This window comes from Physeter macrocephalus, unplaced genomic scaffold (assembly GCF_002837175.3).
Source record: "Physeter macrocephalus isolate SW-GA unplaced genomic scaffold, ASM283717v5 random_399, whole genome shotgun sequence".
Taxonomy (NCBI): Eukaryota; Metazoa; Chordata; class Mammalia; order Artiodactyla; family Physeteridae; genus Physeter; species Physeter macrocephalus.
Window position 1 is genome coordinate 29,908 of NW_021145685.1, and position 21,164 is coordinate 51,071.

The 21,164-nt window shown below is 48.9% G+C and overlaps 1 protein-coding gene across 3 annotated transcripts in view; it reads right to left on the reverse strand.

Annotated features, from left to right (window-relative positions):
- Positions 1–21,144, reverse strand: part of LOC102979313 (steroid hormone receptor ERR2) — a 46,009-nt gene extending 24,865 nt beyond the window's left edge. For all 3 annotated transcript variants that reach the window (XM_028485447.2, XM_028485446.2, XM_028485448.2), the window contains exons 1-3: positions 20,618–21,144; positions 4,279–4,389; positions 3,297–3,458 (exon numbers count right to left, since the gene is read on the reverse strand). In XM_028485447.2, coding sequence (XP_028341248.1) covers positions 3,297–3,458; positions 4,279–4,389; positions 20,618–20,651 — 307 coding nt within the window. In that variant the 5' untranslated portion in view covers positions 20,652–21,144. The remainder of the gene's footprint in view (positions 1–3,296; positions 3,459–4,278; positions 4,390–20,617) is intronic.
- Between the last annotated feature and the right edge of the window lie 20 nt (positions 21,145–21,164).

A 21,164-nucleotide genomic window follows, 5' to 3' on the forward strand; every position in this document is an offset into this window, starting at 1 on the left:
CTAAGCTGGCCACTCAGTGCCCACATGAATATGTCCGCTTCTGTGCACAGCACTTAATGTCCTTCTGGACTTTTCCTCCATGGTCACTTGCCCATCAGTCCTGAAGGCCTAACTCCTGTTCTACTCTCTCCCCCGAAGCCCGTGGCATCCCTCCTGCCTCTGCGCTCCATCTTGTGGTTCTTCCTGCTGCATTCTAACTAAGCATCTGCCTTCTCACATGTGAGATACAGGAGGTGGGAAATGGGTGGGTAGAGAGGAAACAAGATTGGCCGTGGGGGGATAACTGTTGAAGCAGGGTAATGGCGCTCCATCTTGTGGTTCTTCCTGCTGCATTCTAACTAAGCATCTGCCTTCTCACGTGTGAGATACAGGAGGTGGGAAATGGGTGGGTAGAGAGAAACGAGATTGGCGTTGGGGGGGGCGGATAACTGTTGAAGCAGAGTAATGGGGAGGTTCATCATACTCTTTGGTCTACCTTTGTTTGAAATTTTCCATGAAAAAAGTTTGTTTTTGTTTTTTAAATTATCTAACTTATTCCCAAATGAGACCCTTAGGGCAGCAATTAATCTAATTCTTTAGATGGGCCACAACTCCTAGCAAGAGAGCTTACATACAGTTAATGCTCAATAAATGCATGCAAAAGCAAGTAGGAAGCACCCTCTGTGTGCCAGGCTCTGGATTAGACGATACTGAGGCATGAAATGTGGTATCCTGTGCTTAATTCAGGGCAGCGGCTTGGGCTCCTCTCCAGAGCTCTAACCTGAGCCGTCTTAAGAAGCCAGTCCTTCTGTCTGTCCAGGGACCAAGGTGGACAGTTGCTGACACAAGTCCCAGGGTGGGGCCCTGGCTTGTATCCTCCCTACTCGACCTGCCCTCTTTCTCATTCTCTTTCTCATTCTCTGACCAGGTCTTCAGATAAGTTTTCCATCTAATCTGAGATGGGATTAAGTCAATTAGTTTAACTATATCAGGCACTTGATTATGTCATCACCCTTAATATGAGGTTTACATGCAGTAGCAGGAAACCCTATTAATTAATTTTACCTTAAACACTAGAGGGCAAGAGGGAAGAGATATGGGAACATACGTATATGTATAACTGATTCACTTTGTTGTAAAGCAGAAACTAACACACCATTGTAAAGCAATTATACTCTAATAAAGATGTTAAAAACAAACAAACAAACAAAAAACTAGGTCAGGCCCAAATAATTCAGCATGCAAATGTATGCAAAATAGGCAAATTAGCATTTGAGACAGACAAATGAGCCCCTATGTTTATTTTATTTTGTAAGCAAAAAGAATTCAGCTTTGGACAAGGAGAAATGATGATGTGAAAGGAGGCTTTTAATACTATCAGCAACGACAACGACCATGGTCACAGCCTCCGCCATTTATCAGGTGCCCACTCTGTGCGGGGCCTGGGCTAAGCGAGCCAGGTCCTCCCAGCAACCCAGTGAGGGAGGCTCTACTACTCACAGGTGGGGACCCTGAGGCACAGAAAAACGAAGCATCTCGCACAGAGCCAGTAAGGACAGAGCTGGGATGAGAGGCCAGGTCTGCCTGAATCCAAAGTCTGTGCCCTCAGCAACCATTCTGCTCTGCCCACTGCCCTCTTGGTTGGGCACAGACGGGAGGTGGAGCTGGAAGGTGAGGAGGAAAATGGGTGCAAGGGAGGCACTGCCTCCTGGTTCTACTCTACCCCCTGGGGGTTACTGTGGGCACGAGCTGGTAGAAGAAGCAGGCAGTGACCCACGGGTCCGCCAGGAGCCACTCCTGAGCCGTGGCTGCGATGCAGTATCTGCTCAGCCTGGAAGAGGAGTGTGTGATGGGAAGGGGGTGTGTGCCGGGGGAGGTGTGCCTAACTTGGCCCTGGGTTAGTGGAGCAATCCAGGCTGAGGTGTCTTAAGCAGTGGCCTGACCCCACATTGGTGCTGAATCAGCGCAGGGCAGATTCAAAAACTACTGAGTGTGTAATCCCAAGAGGCTGAGCTCCTTAGTAAGGGCGCTCCAGCCCAGATCCCCAGGGAGCCCACCCGTGAGTCAGGGAGTCCCTGTGGAAGGAATTCTAGGCTTCCTGCCAGCTAAGTGACACCAGCACCACCTCTGAGCTGTTGTCCGCAGGAAGGCTCCTTCCTGTAAGCTGTGCCCATAACATCTTATATAAGGACTTTCTGACTTGCCCCAGTCAACTGTGGGCCTTGGCCTCTAAAGTTTCGGACACCTTTGCTACATAACCATGCATGCTGTATTCATCTTTCAGAGCCGGTGGCAAACACAAAAAGGATCTAGAGACAGGAAGATAAACCGTCCCACATTACAAAGCTAGGAAGAATCTGAGTCCATGGTAGGTCACTGCCAGAGAAGAACAGGACGTCTCCCTGACACCATGAGCCAAGCTGTTAGAACCGCAAAGGAATAAACTGCACAGACTTTAGAAAGCCCCCCAAGAAGGGTGTAATGCAGAATATGTGGGTATCGGAGTCTACAAAAACAAATTAAAAATCAGCTCCCTCCCTTTATCCAGAATGAAGAAGACTGAAAGAGGGGTTTGGGGCCACACGCAATGAGAAGAAGTCTGAATCACCCAAAACACATTCGTAACATGTACTATTCATGCCAGAAATGATCTTAAGATCATAGAATCCAAACTAAGAGACAGGCCTCCCTTAAGATCAGGCAAATGGCAAGAGCGAGCGTGCAGCTGACGTCAGGATGTGCCAAAGCATCATACACACGCTCGCATTTCATCCCCATGTCAAAGCCCATGAAGGAGGTACTGCTGGTATTTCCTGTTGGCAGAGAGGTCGGGCGACCTGCCTTGGGTTACACAGCTAGCAAGTTGCAGACCCAGAACCTGAATCCCAGTCTGATTCCAAAGCGCATGTTCTTAACCACTCCACTTCACCTGCCTCTAATAGGAAACGAGAGTCAATCCCTCTTCTGTGTTGTTTTCCAGTATATTTCCAATAAGATTTAGGATAAAACCCTGTTCTTTGGCCTTTAAGGATTCAAAGAACCTGCTCTGATTATTACCTATTGTAGAAGCAATCATACCCCTGTTAGAATGATAATCCGTTCTGAAGAGCCCCCAGCAGTTCAGGAACATCACTGGACCTTCCAAACAACTGCTCACCTCCAATCCCACAAAGAGAGAAAGGAGGCCAGAGAAAAATAGTCTTGCCAAGATTCCACAGGGCTCCTGGGTCACGGGCTCCCATGCATCAGAACCAGAGCCACGGGGAGAGTGGCTGTGAGCCTCTGACTACACTCTCCCCCAGTCCTATGGGACTCACCTGGGATGTGCTTGGCCCAGCCAATAATGACCACGAGCTCCCTGTCTGCCAGATCACAGAGAGTGGTCAGAGCCTTGATGTCGCCCTCTGGCATGCCAGGGGGTGGCATGGCGTAGAGTTTGTCCGGCTCAGCCACCAGCAGGTAGGAGACGATTTTAGTCACTGCAACAACAAAAGGGAGAATGTAAATGCCTGGGAAAAGAGGAAAGGGGCCAAGGTGGAAGCTGAGATGGCTCAGGAAAAAAAGTCGGGTTCCAAGGAGTCCCAGGAAGCTCAAATATGGCTAAAAACCCCCCTCCATTCCTCCCTCCCTCCCTCGTTTTCTTTCTTTCTCTCTTTTTTTATCTCTCTCTTTCTTTCTTTCTTTCCTTCTATTTTATTGGTGATAGTTGATTTACGATGTGTTAATTTCTGCTGTACAGCAAAGTGACTCAGTTATACATATATACATTCTTTTTCATATTCTTTTCCACTGTGGTTTATCCCAGAACATTGACTACAGTTCCCTGTGCTGTACAGTAGGACTTTGTTGTCCATCCGTTCTATATGTAATAGTTTGCATCTGCTGACCCCAAACTCCCAGTCCATCCCTTCCCCACCACCCCCTCCCTTTCTGACTCCACGGAGCTGCTGGCAGTGATGATTTGGGCTCTTGGGAAATATCCCAACAAGGGAAGTTGCCTGGTGAATTCTCTTGAGAGGAACGTGATTCGAGTGGGAGGTGAGGGGACATGTTCTGGATGCTGGGCCTGTGCCTTCTTAGGATCATGCTGCATTTGGAGCTACATTCAGTACATGCCATAGGAAAGGTCTTCTGAATGAAGCCAGAAGTACCCGATACCAATGCCAGACACTGATGCCCCTCCCCGTGACCCTCAGTGCCCCATAACCCAGCAGTGTGAAGATGGCATTTCCCCAAAGGGACGCCGGATGTTCCAGGAACAGATGCTGGCAAGAGGGGCAGGGACTGCCCTGCACTCACATGGCTTTTTAGCAGGAGGAGAAATCTGTAAGCTCAGGTACGGGCTGCTCTCTGAGTCCAGCCGTCGCTTGTATTTCTGGCGGCCTCCACGCACTCGGTCAAGGCGCACACCTTTTGGGGAGGAAAGGGAGAAGGTCTCAGAGTTGTTCAACATCACCAGGGGTGTTAGCCCTGACTTTGGAATTTCAGCAATGGCTAAATCTTCAGGGCTACGCCCCGATGGCTTTTTTTACAGCTGCCACATGGCCAGCCTCAGGCCAGGTGGTTGGACAATCCTAAGATAATTGTCTTCACGGTAATGGCCCATCCCGCTTGCCCTAGGCCTGGTCCTGCCTCTCTGGAGTCAACATCCTCCTGAAATCCGTCCCAAGCAACCTTCGGCTCTTGAGTCTGTCTCCAAAAGACAAAGCACAACAAACACACTCCTCCAACGGCTGGGGAAAGAAGACACATCATTTTAGATCTGCTGTGAATCCAGGCAGGACTGAGTTAGCTTACCAAGAGAGGGAAGGAATCCCTGCCACGGGCGGCCCCTCCAAAGAGCTATAACAAAGATTTGCAAACTTCTCACATAAGAAGCATCTAGATGGGCACTCGTTACAAACGTCAATTTCTGGATCCCTCCCTCAGAGAGTCTAGGATTCAGTTCTGTCTGTCTATACAAACGCCCCACGGGATGAGGATGCTGTTTGTCCTGGCCACACCAGGGACACCAGTGCCCGGAAGGCTCTCAACAGCAGGTACAAAAGCAGCTGTGGCCATTCCACCCTGACATCCACTTCCAGGAGTGAGGCCCTATCCTAGGGAGACAGACCCCTTACTGTCACTGGGTCCATACCACCTTCAAGAGTCCTGCCCACCCACAGCTCCTGCTGTCTGGCCAGAGCTGTTGGTACCATTTGGCAACCCCGCCAGCAGGCAGGGCGGACAGGACCTCCAGGAGGCTCCTCACCCAAGGCTACACAAGCCTGTGTGTGGCCACCAACCTATGTGACCTGACATGAAAAGATGGATGGGACCCATCGACTGAGCTCCAAGTGAGAACTAACACAGAAAGCAGAGCGGCTCTCCTTTCCTTACCACGAAATGGACCTTGACTAAAACACATAAGAAGTCAGAGGCAGAGCCAGAGTCCCCAGGGGGAGCAAGCTCTGTGGCTTCAACTCCTCCTCCTTTCCCCAAAGGTCAACAGCATTATGGGCACAGAGCCCCAGTCAGTTGACCTTCGGGGCCCTGTCTTTCCCCGGCACTTCCTCCTGCCGTTCCTACCTTCTTCCATCTTCCCAGCCCACGGGGGTGCTCGGAGGGCCAGGAGGATGCTGTCAGCACACCCAGCCAGGCTGCCTGAGGGGACTGCCTTTTGGGGGCCAGTCAATGCTCGGCATTTCATCAACAGCATCCTTTTTACCCCACACCTGGCACTTTTGTATTTGACGCTGAACATGGCTGTAGTGAACTTTTTTCCCCAGGAAAGGGTCTACCCAGCATCCCAGCCCTGCTTCCTATTTCAAGGCAATTCCCCTGTTGTGAGTCACCTTCCTGGGGAGGGCAGCAGTAGTGCTCTCAGCCGCAGGGGTGTGGGCAGCCCTGGGCCAGACTCTCCTGATTACTGCATCTCCCGTGCCTGGGCTCTCGGGGGCTTCCCTTGGTCCTTGTCTGGCTAAGTGTGGTCCTTGAGCCTCCTGACACGCTTGCAATGAACTCCCCTTCTGCTTCGAGAGTCAGAATGGGCTGCAAGTGACCACCTCTATAGTGGGTTCTCTGGGACAAGACACTGAGATAAGGACATGAATGTAGGCAGTTTATTTTGGAGGCGTTCTCAGGAAGAAAGCCAACAATGACCACAGCTTCCTAGCGGATGTGGCTGTATACTCCACTTCCGTCAGTACCTCGGACCTTGAAGGGGCAGCCGAATCCCATCCAGCACAAGACCAAACTCACGTGCTGATGGGACTCTGGCTCACCCCTCCCGGCCCCTTCTGTGAGGGTAGAAGGAGCAGGCACATAAGGGCAGGAAGGAGGACAGTTCCTCCCTTTGGGGAAAAGGTTTTTGGGGAGAAGTTCCCTGTTTGGAAGAGTTTTCTTGGACCCATCCTATGACACAGCCACAAAGCAGCTCAGCCCTGCCTACTACACCCGAGGCAAGTCAAACCCTCCACCAAGCTTCTCCCCCTGGAAAGCTGGCAAGACCAAGAGTGAAAATGCCAAGTGCCAGGCATAAAGGACCATGAGGACCCCAGTTTCCTGAGCACCTACTATGTGCCAGGGTCTGACTTGGAGTCCAAGATGAGCCCCTTCCCCGCTTCACTGACTTTGTCTGCTAGATGCCAGCCTCATGAGCTTCCCCCTCCCACCCAGGCTGCCTGATCCCAGACAGATGTCAGCAGGAGAGTGAACTGCTCCACAAAAGTAAAAAGAGGCACCCATCCCTCAGCAAGGCGAGAAGATGGGCAGATGCCACCTCTGTCGCGGCCTCCACGTGGAATACTCTCTGTCCTGATACAGGGCCTGGCTCTTCGTGGGTGTTCAAGAAAGTCTTGACACATACAGGAATGGATATGCCTCCACCCAGGCTGGGTGCTTCTTCCTGGGCTCCAATAACGCACTGGGCTTCCCCTAACGACTAGGCGCCCCTTACAGCCAGAGGCTGCTCACCATGCTACTCCAGGGACTGTCGTGGCACCCAATGCGCCACGTGTATGCTTAGAAAATGTGAGCTCTTACTATGATCAGCGCTGTCATCATTGTTATTACTCTTCCCCTGTGCTGCGTACAACCCTCTGGTAAGTCACATTGATAATGATAATGAGAACAGCCTAACTTATGGAGGACTTTCTGTATGTGTTGCCCTATTTAAGCCACAGCATATAAAGCAGGTGCTATTATCCATCAGTTTACAAACAAGAAAAACTGAGACTCACAGAGATTTAGCAATTTGCCCAATAAATGAGCCAATATCCAAGCTCTTTGCCATTCCAGGGTATGACTTCCAGGGCACAGCAGGTATAAACTCTCTAAATTTTCTCCACCAGATCTTTATAGCACAATGGTCAATAGCTCCAATCAATAAGTGTATCAATTAACAGGTTATTCTGTTTAAAAAAAAAAGTAGCCTGTTGTGTTTGATTATGCACAAATTGATACCTGGTATGAGGTGTGTTTGTTCTCCTTGCTTCCTGTCTGCTTTCCAAGTCCTACTCTGAACACAAGCCCAAGTCACTCAAGCCCACGGGATCCAATGATCAAGGTCCCTTATGAGTTGTGTGGCCTTAGCCAAGCTGGCGCTCATGGCCTTGGTCAGGGATACAGGGGAGGAGGCAATGGTAGTAACAACTCTGCTCACGGCATGTGGCTTTTGTGACAAATGACATCATAGTGGGAAAATTACTGGTAAATTGGGAAGTGGTTTCCGTAGCCGGGTGGGCCATCACTCCCATGGCTCTGTGCTCTATGACACCCACCTGGCACTTCACATGCCACCTCCAATTCAGTGGGCTCTTAGAGGACAGGGCCCAGGTCTGCCCCATTTTCTGAGTTCTCCCTTCCCCCCTACACTGCCCCAAAGTCAGGGTTTATCAAAGACCATTTAGGGTAGAGAGGTCCTGGGGCAAAGACCCAGGCTGGGGTTGGGCAGATGGGCCCCCACCTAAGTGACCTGCCCATACCATCAAAGGTACCCTTGAAGGTCCCGTTCAACTATTATCTCTACTGGGAAACCTTTCCAGACTCCCCTGGCAGAGCTGGCCACGCCATTCTTGGGCTCCCTTTGTTCTTTCTCTATACAGCAACCAAGGTCAAAACAACTCTTCACCATCATATACTATGTGCCCATCTCCCTGGTGGACTGTGGGCAACTTCTGGACAAGGACTTTCATTTATCATTGCAGCCCAAGCTCAGCACACAGCCTGCGGTCCATAATCAAGTGTCTGAGTAAAATGACGTGCCCAGTTAAAATGAAGCTCTTCAGGGTTAAGAAACAACAGAATCTCAGGGTCTGATCCTTGCCCCAGCTTCCATTTGTCTCTCCAGCCTCCAGAAATTCACTCTCTCAAGGCAGCCTATTCCTCATGAAACTTCCTCTTTGTATTGAGCTGAATTCTTTCTCCAGATCACTCCTTACCCTGCATCCCATCCAACAAGACCACCTCCCTTCCATAAGACAACCCTTTATGGACTTGAACATCCTTGGGCATCCACCTTCTATGCTCAAGTACCCTTTATGTTCTACATTTGTACAGTGTTTTAGGCCAGCCACTTCCTCGCCTTCCACACATTTGTCTGTACTGATGCGACCTGATGTGAGAAAGGTCATCCCCTCAAGGGCAGAGACAGTGGACAGAGGTCTGAATTCCTCTGCACTCTGCCTAAACAGACATTGGTCTATGTTTATACTTATTATCTGCCAATGTGTGTTTTTCTGGGGACTTCCCTGGTGGCACAGTGGTTGAGAATCCGCCTGCCAATGCAGGGGACACGGGTTCGAGCCCTGGTCTGGGAAGATCCCACATGCCACGGAACAACCAAACCCATGCGCCACAACTACTGAGCCTGCGTGCCACAACTACTGAAGCCCGTGTACCTAGAGCCCGTGCTCCACAACAAGAGAAGCCACCGCAATGAGAAGCCCGCAACCGCAGCAAAGAGTAGCCCCTGCTTGTTGCAACTAGAGAAAGCCCGTGCACAGCAACGAAGACCTAAAGCAGCCAAAAATAAATAAATTAAATAAATAAATTTATCAAAAAAAAAAAAGAAGCAACCCCTCCCCAAGAGGTAATACAGCAAGATGTTGTATCATGAATCCTTTGGAAGTGAATCACCAAATACTAACAGTTGGATCTGGCAGACATTATTAGTTTCCTACCCAATTTCATTCCATTCCCCCTCTTCCATGCTAACAGAAACTGGATTTTCTTCATAGGCACATAGGGCTTTCTTCATAGAGAGCCCTAGCCAGTCCCAGCATTCCTGTTCCCCACTTTCCCAGTTTCCCTGGTAACCAAGGCTGGTCATATGACCTGGTTCTGGCCAATGGGATGTAAGGTGAAGTCCATGGTGGGGGCTTCTGGGAATGGTTTTGCTTTTCTGATAAAAGAGACAGACGTAGTTGGTACAGCTCTTTTTGCCCTTCTTCTGCCCTGACCTGGAAGATGAAGCCTAGAGCTGTGGCAACCACCTTGTAACAATGAGGCAGCCATGTGAGGACACCAAAGAACACCAGAGAAGAAAGGCAGAGCCTGAGCCCTTGATGCTGTGGCTGAGAAGCCTGTGCAATTGGGCCATTTCTGGTCTTCTTCTTAGGTGGGGCAATCAGTCTCATTTATCGATGCTTAAGCCACTAGCAGTCACGTTCTCTTGTAACTTGCAGCAGAAAGCAATTTTCGCTGATAAAATGGGCAATTACTTTTTAAATTAGGATGCTTAAGTCTTACAAACAGCAAATGGAAAAAAATAAAGGTGGGGACTTGAACCTGAAATAAGAGTTGCCTTATTGCTTGTGTTCTTATATTAGTGAAATATCTAAAACAGTAGGCTCAGGGAGCATATTAAAATACTAATTAACTTAAAATTGTTGTCCAGGATTATTAGATTATATCATCTTATTGATACTTTCTGAATTTAAAAAAGCATCAATAATATTCTCATGTAAAGTATACGAGAGCTCCAAATACTATAACAAATACTTATCCTTTGTTTTAACTACAGTTCAACACTGTTTCATCTTTTAATATGTGCAGGCCAAAATTTAAGTATTCATAAGTGTGTCATGAATATGTAGTGAGTGCTCAATAAATGTTAGCCAATATAATTATTATTAAAAGTATCAATACTTCACCCTTGAAACTGTTCCGTATCTTGACTGTATCAAAGCAAATATTCTGGCTGTGATATTGCACTATAGTTTAGCAAGATGTTACCATTGGGAGTAACTGGGTAAAGGGTACATGAGATCTCTCTGTATTATTTCTTACAACTGCATATGAATCTACAATTATATCAAAATTTAAAAGGTTAATTAAAAATTTGTTTAACTACTTGTGGAAATGTAACCCAGCGATTCCACTCCTAGGTCTATACTCAAAAGAATTGAAATCAGGACCTCGAACAGATACTCATCTGCAAATGTTCATGGCGGTATTATTCACAATAGCCAAAAGGTAGAAGCAACCCAAGTATCCTTTCTTTTTTTTTCAAAGGTCCTTTTTAAATTTAAAAATTTTTTTTAATTTTAAGTTTTTTTTTGGCTGAGCTGTGTGGCTTGTGGGATCTTAGTTCCCTGACCAGGGATCGAACCCAGGCCCTGGCAGTGAAAGTGCTGAGTCCTAACCACTGGACCGCCAGGGAATTCCCCAACCTAAGTATCCATCGACACACAATGTGGAATTATACGTACAATGGAATATTATTCAGTCATGAAAAAAGAATGAAGTTCTGATACATGCTATGGCATGGATGAACCTTGAAAACATTATGCTAAGTGAAATAAGCCAGACACAAAAGGAGAGATGTTGTAGGATTTCATTTATAAGAAATAACTCGAATAGACAGAAAGTAGATTGGAGGATCCCAGGGGCTGGGGGTAGTGGAGAAAGGGGAGTTATAGTATAGTTTCTATTTGGGATGATGAAGAAGTATTGGAAACAGGTAGTGGTGATGGTTGCAAAACACTGAACGTGCTTAATGCCACTGAATTTTATGTACACTTAAAAATGATTTTTAGGGAATTCCCTGGCGGTCCAGTGATTAGGACTCAGCACTTTCACTGTCGTGGCCCAGGTTCAATCCCTGGTTGGGGAACTAGGATCCCACAGTCACACAGCTCGGCCGGAAAAAAAAAAAAAGTTTTTAAAAGGTGAATTTTGTTGAATATGTTTTGCCACAATTTAAAAAACAATGTAATATACCTAAAACCACTGTACAGTTTAAATGGGTGAATTATATCTCAATAAAGCTATTAAAAGATTTTTAAAAATACTTCACTTTTCTCTGATTAGTGGAATTAAATAACATAAAATGTATGAAACATAGTAATGTGCTCAGTACACAGTAGGCCCTCAATAGTAATCTCTTTCCTTTCATCTGCCTATGAAAGTGGTAGTGTCTGCCTTGAACTGCTAGCTTTCTTCTTGGGAAGAGAGAGAAACACACCCCCTTAGTTATAACTACCGTAGGTCAGGTGTGTTAAACAAAACTCTCAGTCTCCTCAGTAGGCTGGTGCCCCTGTATCTGCAGTGTCCAATTCCACTTCCCAGCTCAGGGCACAGGAAAGAGCAAAGAAGCTGCTGGGCTGCTCTGGGGAAGAAACTGCCTGCCAGGAGGGGAGTGGGGCTCCCCCAAGCCCCTGCCCCATCTACTGACCTATCCACACTGCAGGCACGTCAGAGCAGCCAGAGCCTGCGGCTGCCGCGTCCTGGATCAGATGTCCACTTGCTGACTTGATAAGATCAGGCTTCTGTCTTTTTTCTTAATGGAAGTAAAATAATTCCTGCTTCCCTTCAACTCCCCCCCTTTCTCCTCGGTCACCCTCCCTAAGCTGGATGAGATCCCAGCCTTTCGGAAGTAAAAATAGCAGAGTGTGCAGGGGCGGCAGCAGCGGGGGGCAGTTTTAAGTTTCTTTCTTTTATCCCAGGCGCTAAAAATAACCGGTTAAAGCTCAGAAAAGCGTGGCCCTGCACCTGGCCCCCAGCCTGTCCCAGGCGCTGCCCCGTCACATTTCTCTTCCCGCAGGAAAGCCTCAGACAAGGCAGAGAGGGAGAGGTTCTGAGCCTGTGTCCTTCTCCTGCCTCCTCTGCAGAGCTGCTGTCCTGACACTGCAAAGCTGTCATGGTCAAGACTCTTCTCTTCCCCTTACCTAGAAACCCGCCCCCAACACACACACCCAATTTAATGTCCTTGGTTTATTAAGGATGTGTGCAATGCTTTACAGTTTACAAAGCTATTTCCATATGTCATTTGACCTGTGTAACAAAATTGAGGGAGGGAGAACACATGATGATGATTATTATTCCCATGTGAAAACTGAGGCTCAGAAAGGTCAGGTGACTTTCTCAGGGCCACACAGCCAGGAAAGGTCTGAGGGAGGATCTGAACCTTAATCTCTAAGTCCTATCATCTTTGCCCTGAACTTGAGACCACCTACCCTGTATGATTGTCAGAATGCCCTGAAAGCCTTTGAACTACACAGAGCTTAAGGACTTACCCACTTCGAGGTTCTAAGTCATTAGGGGAGATGTACAGGAATAGATAATTTTGCAATGCTCCTCTAATGATTCTGACTACCTACCAGGTCTGGGGAGCATGCACTAAACCTATTTTATGCAGTACTTTTGTCTAACCAGTGTTCCTTCCAGGAGACTTAGGTATTGACTCTCTACCTATAAGTTCTACCAAACTATAGCTGACCCATCTCCAGAAACAGGAACAAACCACACAAAAGGTGATAGGAGTACTCTGGGCTCCTGAAGGCCCAGGGGCTGTGGGTCACGTGGACACGCTGATGGACACCCCAGCCCAGCAGAATGCCCTGCCTAAACACTCATCTACACCCCCCGCACGAGCTGAGCTCCCTTCCGCCACCTGTCTGGCAGGAGGTCCTGGGTGACAGGTGAGCTCACCTTGCTCCCTCCGACAGGACAGCTATCTCGGGCTGCCTCTTACCTTGGTGCCATATCATAATGGTGAAGAGTGCCTCACTCCTGACTCACTATAAGCCGAGAGAGCCTTGCGGGTGGATAAACACACATGCCACCTAATATTCCAGGGCTTGCGCCAGCTGCTCCAGGATGGGTAAGATGGTACTGGGTGATGAGACCCTGGCCTTCTGCTTATTAAAGAAGTGTCCACTCTCCTGCTGCTCTCTCCTCTGGACCCTTCTCACCCAGGGCACCATGTCCCCAAGGACATTTCAGTAGGGCTGTGCTATCCTTGCATTCCCAGCTGCCAAAAAGTCTCTAAAAGTGAACACCTAACCAGGAAAGACTATTTCAGCTCAGCCTTCCTTTCCATTCCCTTCCTCTTTTTCCCACTTTGAGGAAGGGCTATAGGCTTAGCTACTGGCCAAGGCATCTCAATGAGTTGGATTGGGCTTCTTAGAAGGAATTCTTGTACAACCAAGGAGACTAGATTCCACCCAGCTCTGTTATTTACTAGCTGCATGGCCTTGAGCAAATCACTTAAACTCAGTTGCACTAGATCAGTCATGGCAAAAAGCTGTCAGCTGTGCCACCACCCTCCATTTCCTAGTCTGTGGCAGACATTGCTAATCAGTCACAGCACTCTTGCCTACTGATCCCAGGCGCAGCTGCCTAAGAAGCCTTTCAATCATGCATTCTAGGCAGCTGCTCCCCACCCTACAGTTGACAGTCCAGCTAAAAGCAGTTTGCCATCCTGGAGCCAGCTCATTGTACTCAAAAGTCAAGTCCAGCAGGATCCAAGACCAACATGGGTAAGGCAAATAAGGAAAGCATCTTTACAGTGGCAGGTTAAATAAATAAATAAATACTATATATTTTAATGACACAGAAGTGCAAACCATAAAGGAAAAGACTGATACATTCAACTTATTAAAATTACTAACTTCTGCTCATCAAAGGATGCCATAAAGAGAAGAAAGCTACAAATGAGATTTTTACAACACCAGCTACTGAAAAAATGACTCATAAAAATGACCAGAATATATAAAGATTTCTAAATAAAGTAGAAAATTTGGGGAAAGGCTCAGACAAGTACCTCACAGAATACAACTCTGTTTACTCCTTTACATACTGTCTGTGGCCACTTTCACATTACAACGGCAGATTTAAATAGTTAAGACAGAGACCTTTTGGCCCACAAAGCCTAAAATAAGTACCTGGCTGACTCCTGTAATACAGAAATGAAAATAAATGAATTATAGCACCATGCAACAAGAAGCATTCATCTCAGAAATACTGATTAAAATAATTAAGATGCAGAAGAATATGTATAGTATAATTTCATTTAAAACTGAAAAACATGATATGATTTGAGTTACAAATATATGATAAAACCATAAAGAAAGGCAAGGGAAAATAATGTGAAATCAGGATAATAGTTGCCCCTGAAAGTAATGAATGTGGGCTCAGGCAGAGGGAATCTCAAAAGTAAGGGTAAAATTTCTTTTCTTAGACTGGGTGGAAGGTATCAATATTCTTCCTATATCACATATGTTTTTGGCAAATGACAATGCCTGTCCTTTAAAATATGTTATTCTTTTCCCATCCCAACATAGTTTTAGCTGGACACATGGCATCCCAGCTAAAGACTACAATTCCCAGACATCCTTGCAAAGACACGTGGTCGAGTGACTAGATTCCACCAATGGGCTGTAAATGGAAGGAACTTGTACCACTCTGGGTCCTGCCCTTCGAGGGATCAGATATAGGCTTTTCTTCCTTTTGGCTGTCTCGGAGATGGGTCCACAAGTGGAAACCACTTGCTAAGGATGGCAAAGCTGCCAACCAGTCCTGGATCACCTTAGACATACTGGACTGTTATATGAGAGATGAGAGAAAATTAAAGTTCTATCTTGCTTAGGTTTGAGGTTTTTGCTTTGAGGGAGGAAGGGAGTCTCTTTGTACAGAAGTTTAGCCTTACCTTAACTAATATAACATACTATAAATATTTTTCTCGATCTACTTGATGCATACTTTTTTAAAAAAATTATTCATTTATTTATTTTGGCTGCGCTGGGTCTTAGTTGTGGCACGCAGGATCTCTTAGTTGTGGCATGCAGGCTCTTAGTTGCAGCACGCATGTGGGATCTAGTTCTCTGACCAGGGATTGAAACCGGGCCCCCCGCATTGGGAGCACGAAGTCCCACCAAGTGGACCACCAGGGAAGTCCCTTGATGCTTACTTTTTAAGGAAGTGTTTTATTTTCATTTTTATTTTTAAAGTGGATAGATATATAGTAAGTGCTGTCAACCCTTCAGGAAAGTTTTGTTGAGAGAGGGAGCAGGGTAAGGTAGCAGCAGCTGAACAGAGATAAAGTTTGGATCAAAAGACATTTGTGGGTTTTTTAAAATAAATTGTTTGGGTGCTGATGCAAATGATCCAGCATTGAGGAAGTGTTTGATGGGGTTGGAAGTAGACATGATGCTATAGGAGTGAAGTCCCTAATAAAGAAAGAGCAATGCGATTCAGCGCAGAGATGGGGAGACTGGCTTTTGATAGGAACAGAAATACCTCTAACAAGAGTGAAGACAGAAAACAAGTAGGTAGGTTTGTGGATTCAACAGCAGGAGGTTTAGAAATTCCCCACTTGGCTGTTTCTCTTTTCTCAAGCAAATATGAAGCAAGGTCATCAGCCAAGGAGCAGAGAAAGAGGCTACAGGAGATTCAAAACTGCCTTCTGAAACACAGAAGAAACCAGTGATGTAATGTGATGCAGAGTATCTTAAATCAGTGACTAACATTTTACTCTGTGGTACAACTCTAGGGGCCTTCCCTGGTGAATCGGGAGCAAGATGAAACAGCAACTAACTACTATCATTCCCATTTTACAGAGGAGGACAGGGAGGCTTAAAGAAGTTAGTAAATCACCCAAGGAGCTGATAAATGGTGCCGCCGGGGTTTTACCAGGTCTGTATGACCACTGAACCTGTTATCCAATGTCTGACAAGCCAGAAGCCCTGAATGAACAGTAATAAGGGCTCAGCACAGACAAGACCATCTCCTGTGACTTCATTCAATTAACACTTCCCCAACCAGAGGTCATCAAGTCATCGTGCCTGAGTGGCCCAAGGTGTGAGGCCACACGGGAAGATCTTGTGAGGCGTCAGATGTGTATGCGTGAGCATCTGTGTGTGTAGGGTGGAAAGTGGTTCGGGGGATACAAACAGCCATCAGAGTTCTTGGGCTCTAGTTCAAAACTATTCTTTGAAGTGTTCAAGAGTTGTTTTGTTTCAGAACACTAATGTATTTTGGAAAAGAAAAAGAATTTTTAAAGGCAAGTCATCTCTCATCCTCTTTCTTCATTCACAGGGCCAGAAAAGTGGTATTTCTGGCATGGGCTAGAGGCGGGATACTCTATAAATACAAAGCCATTAAATCCCATGCAGCGGGAACCTGATCAGGGCCTCCTTTTAATTTCCTGACATGAGCTGGCCACTAACCCAATTACCCAGAATCCCCGGAGGAGCCCTCCGCCTTCCCAACAAGCACAAAGAGATTGAGAGCGTATTGCATGGATGTCAGCCCAGCTTTCACTGAAATCAAATATCTTTTAGAAAACACTTGGGGAAAGGCCGACCAGGGGCTGAGGGGAGGAGGAAATGAAGCGGGCCCGGGAGGCTGGTGGCCTGAGGGAGCTAAAGCAGAAGGAGAAGTTTGCAGGGACAGTCTGTGCGGGAAGATTTGCAGAATTCCCAGATGTACGGGTGCCCCCTGTGACATGCAGCAAATGGTTTTCCAGGGTCTCCTGGCTTAGAGGCCACACCCTCACCTATCTGGGGAGAGCTTCTCCATGGTCCTCCCAAGGGACCCTCTCAACCTCATTTTAGACCCCAGACGGGGTCAGCCTAAGGCGATGCCACCTCTAAGACTCCCACCAGCCAATCCAGGAGGAAAATCAAGGCAGCTGGACACTAGTATGCCCCACCTAACACAATGGGCGCAAACGAGAGTATCTTTGAATCCAATACTACTTTAACAAGCCCAGGAAGCCGACATTTTAAAGCAGTCTCACGGCAGATCTTACCAAGGAGTTGTCCCATCTGGTCCACACCTTGACCTAGTGACAGAGAGCAGGTTCCAACACCCCTGCTCCACAGGTGAAGAAATGGAGGCCCAGGTGCGTAAGTGAGAAATAATAGACACAGCAAGGATACCTAAGAGCCAGGAGGGGACACAGGCACTGACTCCTAGCCCAGAGCAGATTTTGTATTCGGTTTCTTATAAAGAGAATCATCACTCTTTTTCCCTGAAAATACAGATTTTCATACACGGGATTTGCTTGAAGCAAGACAGGCCCTTGGACATCACCTGTGTTCCACAGCCGATGCTTCCAGAACTGACAGCAGCCTCGAGGCAGAGGCTGAGCCAAAGAAAGCCCCACTTCTGACCTTTTCCCTGGCAGTTGCTGGGCCCCCCAAATCACGTGGCACTCTCTCAGGTTATTTTACTTAAGAAAGGAAAGACCGAATAAGGCATCTAGAGCTGCTGGACAGAAGAGGGAAACAGCGTTCTGATGTGTAGGTGAGATGGGGAGGAGGGGGAGGCTGGCCTTCCATTCTCCCCTTCTCCATCCCCCCCCCGCCAGAAGACGCAGGACCCCAGCCCCTGGCTCCCTGACGTCGAGGAGCCTTGAAGATGGGGGGGCACCTGGGGACGGCTGGGGTCTGTATTTCAGAGTCAGGTCAGAGTCTGAGGGAGACAGAGGGAGGCTGGGCGCCTGCACATGATGGGGGGTGGGGGGGACGGGCACCTAAACAAAAGCAGGAACCAAGGCAGCTGCCTGGCAGGGACACAGGCTTCTCAAGGAGGCACGCTCCTCTTAAGGGGCAGGTCCCCGTGGAGCATCAGATCCCAGGATCTTGCCAAGGCTCTGTACTGCGGGGAAGAGCTAAAGGAAGGTACTCGGAGCCTTTGTGTCATCTTCCCCCGTCAGCAGAGGGGGCAGGGCAGAGCCGGGGAGGGGAGCGTTCTGGTGTCTGCCCTTCTCCTGGGGCAGAGCTCCTGAGGGACCTCGGGCTGAGCCCCCGGGAAGTTCACTTCAGCACACCTGCCCGGCTCCTGCCAACAGCCTCAGATGCCCACCATGCATGTGCTCCCCACCTGAGGCTCTCGTTCCCCCAGCACCCCACACCATCATCCTGGGACACACAGCATCCATCTCACTCCTTTTAAGCAGCTGGCGGGGTGCCTGGCCTGCTGCTGCCAATGGATTGCACCCCTGGCCACCTGCTTCCCTGCCTCTGTGGATCCCCTCATCATTCTGCTTTCTGGGGCACCACTGGGAAGTACCCCTGCTCTCTTCCCAGCACTGGGTAGCCCCTCAAGAGACTCTGCTCAAAGGTTGCCAGGTGGTCCAGGGATTTCAACTGGCGGTCCCCACTTTTTCCTTCTCTCTCCCTGCCTGCTCATAATCCTGGGGGGAGGGCGAGGTGGCCTGGGATTGGAAGCCTCCCCACCCCTGACCTGGGCCGTGGGAAGCAGACAAAGCAGAGCCGGGAGGAGCTCCAGGCTCCAGGCTCTGGGACCAGCTCCCCTCAAACCAGCGCGAGTCCCTGCAGGACTCAATTTTGTCTCCCTTCAAATTCAGGAGTATATTGTTAGCAATCAGTTTCTTCTGTTCCAAGCTCCTCAGATGCTGCGAAGTAAGCCAAGAAAGGCTACACGCTCCAACCAGGAAAGGCTGTTGCACAGCTGGCCCCCGCCTGAGTCAGGGCCCTCACACCTGGCTTCCCAGAACATCCTTACAAACTTAAGAGCAGAGTCTCTCCAAGGCTGACAAAGCCTTCGGTTGGTTCTCAGCAGCATGCAGAGGGGGAAGTCAGGAGACCAGCGCTGAGGCATGCTTCTGAGGGCCTCTGTGCCTCAGTTTCCTCATCTGTGAACCCCAGGATGCTCTGGAGGAGCAGAAAGAACCTGGTACAGAAGACAGAGGACCTGGTTCAGCCACTAGCTGGGGTCACACCCTACACAGGGATAGACCAAAATTGGGGAGAATCAAAATGAACAGACACAGTCTTTCAGCAGGTCCAGCGCAGCCTGTTTCTAATCTAGAAAGAGAGCCGTTTCTTCAGTTGATGCCCCGGTGGGGCAGCTGGCATGTGAATAAGAGCTGAGTGGCCTCCTCCACCTCAAAAGGGTTGCATGAAACAACTAGTAAGAAACACAGTTTAAACGTTGATGTGCCATGTTGACACAGGGGTGGTGGAGGAACTGGGCTGAGCTGAGGTGAAGGGGGAGCCCGGAATGGAAAACGGTGGGAGTCCCCGATTTCCACATCCCAACAACATCCAAGTCGTCCTAGTAACAAAGCACCTTAGATTTGGGCCCTCTTCCCAGAGGGCGCCTGGAAGCCAGGAAGGGAGGAGGGCCTCGGGCTCTTAAAGGCTGGGCGGGGCTCCAGAAGCCCCTCCCAGTGAGGGCGTGCATTCCAGTCCCGCCCCTTCCTCTTCTCTCCCAGCCCCTCTGGATCAGATAATCCGATCATCAGTGCACACCTCTTTCCCGGACTCCTCTCATTTCTGGTAGGATCCCAGGGCCCAGAATCATAAAAGCTGATCTGTAGAAATTGCCATTGGCTCCCCTTGAAAGCAGGGGAAGGGGAGAAACACACACACACACACACACACACACACACACACACACACACACACAACCTATCTCCAAAAATGGCACTAAACGAGTTTCATCAGCCTGAGCAGATCAACAGGGAAGGTGGTGCAGGAGACCGAGAGCCATGCTGTCCTAATAATGAGAGCCACAGGTCACTTAAAATTCTCTAGTAGCCACACTAAAGAAGGTAAAAAGAAGCTGTGATATCAATGTCATAATGTGTTTTGTTTAATCCAATATGTCCAGAATATCATCATCTCGACATGTAATCATTTAAAAAATTATTACTACAATATTTTATGCTCCTTTTTATCATCCTAGTGAGTCTTCAAAGTCTGGTGTGTATTTTACACTTAGAAGACGTGGCTCATGCTGCCGTGTTGGATGGCAGGGCTCTAGAGGAGAAAGAGAGGCAAAAGGCAGAGAAAGGAAAGGGAAGAGAGAGGATGCAGGTGGGGGCAGGGAACAGGAGGAAAACACTGGCCAGGTGACAGCCATGTCCTGTGCCCCTGCTGGAAAACAGGTTGACCTTGGCAGGTGAGGGGTACGTGACGTGTCATTCTGGGCCTTAATGTCTCTGCTCTCTGCATGCCCACACTCCATGGGCCACCGAGAGGTAGCAAAGCATCCCAAGCCTTCCTTCCCAGGGTGGAGAGGGTTCTTGGCCCCGACGAGGGCCTTCCCCAGAGCGCCAAGCCAGCTTTTCTAAGGCCCAAGTGGGGTCATGGCTCCCCAAAGGATCTTTAACGGAGATCTTCCAACTCCTGCTCCCCAACAGCCTCCCGAGAGCGCGGAGAGCTTTAGGTGCACGTGGGGACTGGAGGCTGCACGCTTGCCTGCAGGGTGTGTGAGACAGGCAGCCCGGGGGGCAGGGCCTTCACCTGGGCTACTGGGAGAGACCTGTTCTCGTGCGCCACTCAGGGACAAGGTCCTGAGCTTGCTGGCATTTCCCGGGGGTCTGAGACTTCCCGTGGGGAGAAGAGCTTGCCCAGGACCCAGGCTTCGGTTCCGCCTTGCATGGCCAAGCGGGGCCTCTTACCTTCCTTCAGCATCCCCACTTTGAGGCATTTCATGAAGCGACAGGCCTGGCAGGACTTGCGCCTCCGTTTCGTGATCTCACACTCGTTGGTGGCCGGGCAGCTGTACTCAATGTTCCCTGTAAGCAGACACAGAAGGGTTGCCGGGTGCTGCCCCCATCTGCCAGCCACAGGCTGGATGGGGATTCACCGACCAAATCACTACTCTCCAGCCCCGAGGTTCCCACAGGGCAGTGGTTCTCAAAGTAGGAGGTGCTCCGAGACACGTGTCAGGCTGTTTCCTACTCTCTTCAATACAGAGATCCCAGTGCCAGAGGTCAGGTCAGCCAGGCAGCCACAGCTTTGAAGAATGGTCACCCACAGTTTTTTGTTTTTTGTTTTTGCGGTACGCGGGCCTCTCACTGTTGTGGCCTCTCCCGTTGCGGAGCGCAGGCTCCGGACGCGCAGGCTCAGCGGCCACGGCTCACGGGCCCAGCCGCTCCGCGGCATGTGGGATCTTCCCGGACCGGGGCACGAACCCGCGTCCCCCGCATCGGCAGGCGGACTCTC